Source organism: Mesoplodon densirostris, chromosome 10 (genome assembly GCF_025265405.1).
Source record: "Mesoplodon densirostris isolate mMesDen1 chromosome 10, mMesDen1 primary haplotype, whole genome shotgun sequence".
In the NCBI taxonomy this organism is placed as follows: Eukaryota; Metazoa; Chordata; class Mammalia; order Artiodactyla; family Ziphiidae; genus Mesoplodon; species Mesoplodon densirostris.
This window is the reverse complement of record NC_082670.1, coordinates 24952251-24961650: the sequence shown is the minus strand read 5'-3', so window position 1 is coordinate 24961650 and position 9400 is coordinate 24952251. Positions and strand designations below refer to the sequence as shown.

At 47.8% G+C, this 9400-nt stretch overlaps 1 protein-coding gene across 2 annotated transcripts in view; it reads right to left on the bottom strand.

Moving 5' to 3' along the window:
- Window positions 1–260: 260 nt before the first annotated feature.
- Window positions 261–9400, bottom strand: part of ELOVL5 (ELOVL fatty acid elongase 5) — a 65326-nt gene continuing 56186 nt past the window's right edge. For both annotated transcript variants that reach the window (XM_060109684.1, XM_060109683.1), the window contains 5 exons: window positions 8644–8721; window positions 7667–7838; window positions 5866–5990; window positions 3598–3732; window positions 261–2124 (listed from right to left, as the gene is read on the bottom strand). In XM_060109684.1, the coding sequence (XP_059965667.1) occupies window positions 1981–2124; window positions 3598–3732; window positions 5866–5990; window positions 7667–7838; window positions 8644–8721 (654 nt within the window). In that variant the 3' untranslated portion in view covers window positions 261–1980. The remainder of the gene's footprint in view (window positions 2125–3597; window positions 3733–5865; window positions 5991–7666; window positions 7839–8643; window positions 8722–9400) is intronic.

The window sequence follows — 9400 nt, the reverse complement described above, 5'->3', positions numbered from 1 at the left end:
GGAGGAAGGAAAAAGGAGGGGACTTCCAGCTGGGGCCTTTACTGGGGAAACTGGGAAAGGCTTAGAGAAAGGAATTGGGGTTCAGCCACCACCATGTCTTACGATGTGGGGATCCCTCCTCCTGTGAGCTGAGCCACAATATAACCTTCCAAACTGAATTAGTTACATCTATTTGGGTGAGTTCCTAGATGGTGAAGAAAGCGGATTTTTCTCCAGTCATTCAGAATTAGCAGCATATAAACAATGTAAAACTAAGCACAGGTAATCAAAAACATTTTAATGATTAATGTTGAGACATTATTTAACATTGTGGGTATATCCAGATGAGCTAAAGCACACTTTGACAGCACACTATTGAATGTTATACTTTCTGTATTGAAATATGTAAAGACATTTGCAAACTAGTACCTAGGAAGACATACATTTACAAATACACACATTCTAGATTTGATAAGGTAAATGTAAACAGATGCTGTGACTCCTTCCAAACAGAAATCCCACAAGACTAATTAAGAGAACCAACTGGCTCCCTATAATATGAATGTGCAAAATTAAAGCATGATAAACTGATATTTACATAAATATCAAACCAACAATTCGTTCATACATTATCAGTGACCTTCTCAGATGTGTCACGAGTGGTTCAGTGAATGTTTTTTTCCTCCAACGGAGAAGGTATTCAGAGGCTAAATTCCAACACTTTAAAATGACACACACAACAGTCCTTATCTGTTTGACCACTGCCTCTAGGGTATGAGACGTGATTTTATGATAAGCAGTCTTATTTTTAAACACGTATTTCTAAACAAATCTTTAGATTTGAAGCAGGATAAAAAAAGTACAGGTGCTATTAGATTTACATTAAACAAACCATCTCTATCGAGTCCCCCAGTTCTCTCACGCTGCAGCTATCTGTTTAATTTTACCTTACATTTTTCTAAGGTCCTTTCCCCACCTTTAATTCATTTTGGTAAGCTAGGCACATTTTCAAAGGAAGTTTGTGTCAAAACAAATAGTACAGAAATCAACCCAAATTTGGACCCTGGCAACCAGTTCCCCACTGCTCATCTATGGGACTCTGTCAAATGGTAAACATTTAATCATCTCTCTTGAAAAGTATAAATCTTCTCTCACAACTGGAAAGCAAAATGGGCTTTGTTTCCTGTATAAAAACACTTAGCAATTCTGAAATTTAAAACGGCCTGCTCATCCTACACACGTCCTAAAATCCTGAAGACAAAGAATATATATTTTAAGTTTCATCAAGACTGCTTTAGAACCCCCCCTCCCTTTTTACATTATTAATAGTGGCACTCAAAATAAAAAAATAAGATCTGTTAAAAAGTTAAACTGACTGTTCCACTAAATTTGAACCTGCCTGATTTAAAGCCAATATTACAAAACTGAAGGTGCCGATTTCACATGTACAAGTCACTTGAAACTATGTGTCACACGATAGTTTCATAAATCATGGTCTTTGATTTTTCTGAACAGAGCTATTAGAAATGAATAAAAACTTGAAACATACCCTAATTTAAACTAATAACGCTTTGGGCCCTGTTTTTTAACTTTTAAGGCATGTGTGTTTCTCTACTGTAACACCATTATACAAATTTACAATCACATGCATGATCTACAGTTAAAAAAAAAGTGTGGATTACAGTGTTATTAAATTGTGAATCACAATTCAGCACCTATCATGTTATAACTAATAAGGCAACAGCAGTGTCGTGTACTACAACAACACGCCCTCCACAGTCTAGCGCAGGGGTCGGTGAGAGCCCAGAAATGTTAAAAATCTTATGCCTACTTGGGTAATCTGTCTACATTTTCTAGGGGTTTGGAACTGATGGAAGAGGTCCTACGTGAGTCACACTATTGTAGGCCGACTAGTTACAGCAGCTGTTAACGAGCATTGGGCACAATTCATTTGTGCTTACAATCAGACGACGTGGTTCAGAGGCTGTCAACCCTCGGGCCTCAGTCCTTATGCTGCTTCCTCGGCTTCACATTGTTTTCCAGAGAAGAAAAGCTGCTGGTGTGGCCGTTCACGGCTGTCACGGAGCCGTTCTGGTGGTCCTTCTGGTGTTCTCTCCTCCGGGAGGCCCCCTTCTTGTTGTAGGTCTGCAAGGCATAAGGGCAGATGGGAACCACGGTGGGGGCCCAGCTGCATCCCTAACGTTAGAGCCTTTGGGGACCCGTGCTATCATATCAAGAAGCAACGTCTGTTGTGGTCAAGCGACCAGGAAAATGTTTTTTTGCCACTGGTTTCAATCACTCTTCCATTTTTTGAGGCTCAGCCTGGGTAAGTTCAGTGAGTCACAGGCTCACTGTATCAATGTTATTTGAGAGTTAGACAGAACACACAATTTACACTTCACTCAGCTCTGCCCTTCCACGCTCCCACTGCGGTACCTTCTGTCACGCACATCCTCTGCCTTCAAAACTGCCTCATGACTTCAGCAACTATTTCGTCCCTTTATGTACAAAGCACTCTGCCACGAGGGCAGTCAAAACAGGTGTGGCTTCAGCTTCGTCGGGCCCTATCCTTTTTTTTTTTTTTTTTTTGCGGTACGTGGACCTCTCACTGTCGTGGCCTCTCCCATTGCAGAGCACAGGCTCTGGACGCGCAGGCTCAGCGGCCATGGCTCATGGGCCCAGCCGCTCCGCGGCATGTGGCACGGGGCACGAACCCGTGTCCCCTGCATCGGCAGGCGGACTCTCAACCACTGCGCCACCAGGGAAGCCTGGGCCCTATCTTTTAACCTCCCTCATACCTGGTGACTGCCCCAAAGTGTAGCATGAACCACCAGCCCAGCAAGATGTGAATGCAACTCAAAGCCGCCACCCCAGGTGTGTCTGGGGACAGGTGTCTGTCTGCGTGGGGCGCAGGGAGGGCAAACATGCTGCTCTGCCCCCTCCCCACCCCCGGGTGGGGAGGGATGCTCAGTGTGACCCGGCTTTACTCCCTCTGTCCTTGCTCCTGACCACCCCCTATATGCCTGCCCAGAACCAGGCCCTGCCCATGGAGCACGAACACACGAGCCCCAGGGGTGACGGGACACGGGAGTCAACAGTGGCCACAAAAGGTCAGGCTCCCCTGTAGGTAATCTGCCCTAAACAGACCCTTCCACGAGCAAAAACCTACATCACATCATGCACTTGGGAATGACCCGCACCCCCAAACCTGAGCAGCGGGGAGAGAAAGTGTAAGAAAACCAGGACGAAAGGCTGATTTCTGTCTATAGCTGGGGTCTGTGATGGAAATTTCTTCAGACATTTAATGAAGCCCCAAAGTTTAGGGCAGTGGGGCTGAGGGACATGGGGTTGAGACTCACCTATGGCGGGTCTGCAGTGGCCACGAGGGAAGCAGTACGGGGCCTGCTGGACAGCTCTGCTTTCCCACAGAGACCCCGAGCCTCCCTCATCGAAGACCTGGAACTCCAGAAGCCTGGACAGACTTCAGTACCTCCTCCTGCATTGGCAGTGACCCCCACCCCAGCCCCACCAAGGCAGGGGCTCCCCATTAAAGGAACGAATGAGGGCCTTGGCTGCAAGGACCCCAAATCTCAACCGCCACAGAAGAGTGAGATTTACCTGAATATAGAAGTTTGTGAAGAGGGTAATCAGAGAAATCATGTATCCAATCTGGAAATACAACCAACCAAGAGGGAAGGCGCACGGCCAGATGACCCCGCAGCTGGTCTGGATGATGGTCAGCACAAACTGTAGCTGGTGGGGGAGGAGACACAGCTGAGCACGTGGCCACGGCCCAGGGTCAAGGCATCCGCCAGATGGGCGCTCTACCCCGCACCCCCAAGTTTGGGAAGGAACACTTATTAACTTTTCTGTAGGTGCAGAGGTCATTTCAAAAACACGGTGCATAAGCTAAACGTACCCGAACTCGTTATACATCTGAATGGGTCCTATGTATACACTCCTTCCCTTCCAACTACTGAAACCATCTTCTCTAAAGCTTGGGGAATAGCCAGCAACACTGCGTTGTATATGTGGAAGTTGCTGAGGGTAGATTTCACAACAGATACATATATCAAATCATTACGTTGTACACCTTAAACTTACACAATACTACATGTGAATTATATCTCAATGAAGCTGGAGGGAAAAATGGAAAACGTGTTTAAAAAACCTAATACACACACACACACACACACTTCAGGAATACAGTATAGGAGATGCAAGAGTTTTGTTTTTTATTTTCTTTGTAGAGGAAGGATGGGTGTGGGGTGTATGTTTAGAGGGACCAGGGACCTCACCGCAGGATGTGCAATCCCACGGGACACTTTCCCCATCCTTATCCGTGGACCTTCTGGTTTGGTGAAGGCTGAGGCTGGCAGACAGACTTATACTCTGATTGGCATATAATGTTAATTCCCTAGATTATTTCTGACAAGTCAATCTTGAGAAGCAGGGGAAGGGCCTGGGGAAATGGGGAGAAGGGGCTAAGATAAGGCGTGGCTGCTGCTTCCTTTAAGGAGTAACAGTGGAGGGCAGGGCTCTGCCCACTGGATTTCGGGCCCACCTTTCAGTCCCTCCATGTAGGGAACTGTTTTTTGGTTTTGTTTGTTTCCTTTTTTAAGGTTAAGTATTCTAGACTGAGAAGAAACTGTAAGTGGTGTGTAGAATAAATCTAGGCGAACTGGGTGCGATCTTCTACCTCAAAGGGCAGAGCCTAATGGGAGACCTACTCTCCAGACGGCTCTAAATTCTGCTTCTGCAGAGCCACGCTGCGTGGAGCACATCGATCTCTGCGTCACTTCTCAAGTGTAACAAGGAGGCTGAAGAACAATTATCCTTCCTCACAGGTGGGTAAGGAGAAAATTAACAAGGACTGTCCAGCCGCTGGCAAAGAGATGATAATGAAATGCCAAACACATAAGCAGCTCAGGAGGTCTCCTCAGATTTTTTTTCCCCCAGGTTATCTTTCAATATTGAAAAATCGCAATTGGCTTGGAGGGATATGAATCAGCTTGGTTTCCGTAGAAAAAAATGTACCAATAAGGCAAGGCCAGGGCCAAGAGTTTAATATCTAATATCGACAGGTTAGCTAGCTCTGGCCTATTGCCCCCATGTCCTCATCTATAAAAAAATAGGGGTAACAACACGAAATCAGGCTACTGGGACAATCCATGTAAAACTGCTTACTTGACATGAGAGCCTGGCACGTCAGGATTTTACTGTGAGTAGTAATAGTGTTAATAATTAGTTTACGAAAGAAATCAGGAAGGGAGAGAAATAGGGTGTATAATATACTGACAGCTGAGGAAAGCTTCAAGAAGGACAGTGGGAAATAACCACCAAGTGCAAACAGCTGCTGGCTGGCCCTGGCACGTGGGCCCAGGAAGGGGGCCGTCACCTGAGGCACAGCAGTGCCATCCTCACCACCACACAGGCTGAGGGGTCGCCCGGCACCTGCACCCTTGCTGCCTAATAAGCTAGCACCCCGGGCTCACGATCCTCCCAGCAAATCCTGGAAACACAGATACACAGATTTCACCTTGGATTTGGGTTCTAATTAGAAGACATGTGCACACACATAGGCTCTGTGCACAAACTCAGAACAAATGGCTGAACCTGAAGTCAGAGAGTTAGATTTAATCCTTGTTCCACAATCCAACTAGCTGCACGCTCAGAGGCACGGTCTCTCCATCGACTGAAATGAACACGATTCCCTGCTCTGCCCACTTCAAGGAGTTTAACTGGACCGAGAGAGAGAGGATGGGAAAGCCACATCTTAGGTACTAGTAAACAACAATGAAGCCAGGAGGGCAGCAAGAGCACCCCAGGAAGAGCTTGGCGTTCCCCAGGTGGCAAGTCGTGGGGGAAAGAGGCCACGTCACTCACCAGCTGCCCCTGTGTGATGTACTTCTTCCACCAGAGGTACGGCCTCATGGAAGGGACGGACGACAGACCGTAGTACGAGTACATGAGGACGTGGATGAAGCTGTTAAGTGTGGCACCAAAATAAGCTGCAGGAACAGAGGGAATTGGGGAGGAGGATGCCTCAATGTTTCATATGTAATAGGTCACAAATAAAATCCAAGATTCCTTTTAAATAAAAAAAAAAAAGTGTTTTTGAACAGGGGCTAGCAGACACCACGGCAGCAATCTGGCACTGCACGGGCATGCAATCAGAATTCAATTTCCACCCAGGGAAGGCAGTCGTCATGATGCTTTAAGCCCAGGGTCTGTTGCAGCTACCAGGTGGGCATCCAGCACAGGAGTCAGGAGACCACCTGCCGCACTCTGGCACCTAAAGGTTTTGCTGCCAGGCCCCCAGTGACTCCCAGAGGCAGCTGCCCAAGTGCCTCTGATTGCTACGTTGAAGACGTGGGGAAGACAGCCGACGGGCGGTACGTTCAAAGCTGGCCGTCTCTACACATTTGCTGAGGTCTGGAGAGGTCTTTGAAACCACCTCCTAATTATTCCCCAGGACTGCAGTGCGGAGGCCATATATTCTTATCAATAATAGAGTCCAGAGCCTCGTTCCTTAGCAATGAGAGACCCATTATTTATGTCTTAATTTATAATTTCCAGTAGGACCAGCAGGTCTTTTTTCAGACTCTCCGCCCTCTGCCCCCACAGTAAGCAATCAAGCAAAGCTACCAGCTTTCCCCCTTGTGCGGTCAGACACACCAGGCTGGGCTATGACAGTAACTGGCCACGTGACCTTGGACAAGTCACGTCCATTCTCTGGCTGTTTCTCATGGGCCAGGTGGGGCTGGTGATGATCTGTCATCCTGTGGGATCTTTAACATTTAAAGTCCTCTTCTAATGTGGGGAGGTGCCGCTTCTATTAGAAAGTTAAGTCAGGTAACCCACGGCCATGAGGTGTGAGCTCTACCAACCCTTCTTTTGTCTCAGGGTTCTCCCAAACTGGAAGGAGCTGTACTTGGAAAGTCCTTTCTGGTTCTAAAATCCTCTATGTGAATCCTGGTGGGCCAAGTTAATCAAGGGTGGTGCTATCCTGGGGAAAAACATATGTGAGTTGACTAAAGGGGTCCCGGTCAAAATCTGTTGGTGATGGATGACAGGAATTTTGACTGGGACATGTTAGAACTCCTGGGCTGAAACTGACAGGGACAACTTAAATCTCTGGAAATTATAGGACACTTCAGACTACAAGCGGTCCACATCCTTCTTAGAGAATTTACTTCAAATGTTGGTGCTTGTCACAGAAGCTGCTCAGCTAAACATGCTTCAGGAAGGCGAGGGTCACTATATCAGAGTATGTGCAGACTCCCTGAGGTACTACAGCTAAAGCTTGTCCTCCGGTGCCCACTCCATGGTGTGATTCCATCTTCCTGGTCTGTCCCTGTCAGTCAAACATCTTCCAAATTATAGGGGAACAAGGATCAGGAACAATCTGGAATAGAGAACTCTGTCCTGATTTCTTCATGTGCCCCAGGCTGGGAATCTGGTCTTTCCCTCATCTTGCCAAGTCAGCACAGGATGTGCACCAAACTAGAAAAAGGTTCTGTCAGCTTGCTGAGAGCACAGGCCACGCAGACTATCGTTAAAGGCAACCTGGACACCACGTTCAACGGCTTGACCTAGATATCTACAGAAACAACACCTTTTCTCAAAGCCTTAGTTTCAACTCAGCCTTTCCGCTCACACCTGTCCCCAGAGATGCCAGACTCACAGTGGCCACAGGGGACCCAGTTCATCACGAACCACCAGATGTTGAGCATGGAGGCGTGGTGGTACACATGCAGGACTGTGACCTGGTGGTTGTTCTTGCGCAGGATGAAGAAGAAGGTGTCCATGAACTCAATGAGCTTGGAGAAGTAGTACCACCAGAGCACGCGGATGATCTAGGAGGAAGAGGCCGTCAGCGTCTTCCGGGTTCTGCGCTCAACCCCAGGATCCCACCGCCCCCCACCGCCCCCCGCCGACTGGCCCCGCCAAAGCCAGTCTCTCTGCAGTGCCTTCAACCAGAACACCGGGGGCTGGGTGGGGGGCTGGGTGGAGTGAAGGCAGGGAAAGCTCTCAAAAGTCCACCAACCCCTTTCAAGACTCTAACAGATCCCTGCTGGCCTCCTGTTCCCTCTGGAAGGAGCCTACAGAGCCATCGCAGGAAGAAAACCACATGAAAGGAACTTCTGCTTTCAGGGGCTGCCGTGGGGCAGGTGACAGACACGAGGCAGAGGAAGAAAGGAATCAGGGTATCCAGTGCCAGGTTCTGCCCAATTAAGCGTGCCACACGGGGTCTCTAAGGAAATGACTGCCACGCTGAGGGTAGACTGCAGCGTTTTGTTAAAAACAAAACCCAAAAAACTCGCCAGAGTGGAAGCTGGAATCGGCAGACCACACCCAGAGGCCACTTAGAGGAATGATTAGAACACTTAAGACATCCTTCCGATCCTGTTTATATAAATAGAGCACAAATACTGATAAATGCATGCACATTTTTTTCTCTGGAAGCTGTTAACAGGACTTACTTTTTGCAGAGAGGGAGATTTTCGTTTCCAATCTATACTTTTCATGCTGCTTAAGTACTCATACCATGTGCACATAATGATTTTAAAGTTCTTTAAAAAGTGTCCACAGGGATTAGCTGGACAGTCATCTTGTCTTTTGAACAATTTAGTTATTAAAAAAAAAAAAAAAAGACAATACCTTCATGTCTGCTTCTCCTCCACTGCGTGTGCCCTGACAGAAGAAGTTGTACTGGCCTTCCCATACTCCCGTCACTAACTGGAAAAAAAAGAAAAAGGGAAAAAGCAAATCACCAACAAAATAAGAACCAGGAGAAGCCCTATTCAATTAAAGTTCATTAATTTGGGAATCTGTGCAGACTGACCTTGGGCTGTGCTGAGGCAAGTTTGCTCCAGGCAAAAAACCATAATGACAAGGGAGTGCGAACCAAGGGGGCTTTAAATGACTAGGGACTCAATGTCACAAGGGGCAGGCCCTGCTTTGCCAGGCTGCCTCTCTCCAGAGCCCTCAGTTCCCTTGGGCCCGTCACAGGCACCTCGCCAATTCCGAGGCCCAAGTTTTCCAATCATGGGCTTGGGTCCTGCCCTGCCACGGCCTCAGGGGAAACCACAGGCTTTTCTCAAACCTGACTGTGTAGGACCAGAATCACCTCAAGGACACAGTGAAAGGCAGATTGCTGGGGAGTGTTTCTGGTCTGGCAGGTCTGGGGTGGGGCCCAAGAATTCCTACTTCTAGCAGGTTCCCAGGTGATCCTGATGCGCAAGCCTGGGGCAACCGAGTCCAGCCTGAGCCTCTTCACTGTTTTCCGCTGCTGTGTCATCTCCGGATCCATGAGTGAGACCTCTGCGAGCTGAGGAACTGTGCCCATGCCTCAGAACTCACCTGCAGCAGAGGAGGCACTGTGGTGGCACAGCAAGGACCCTGGACTTGGGGTGCA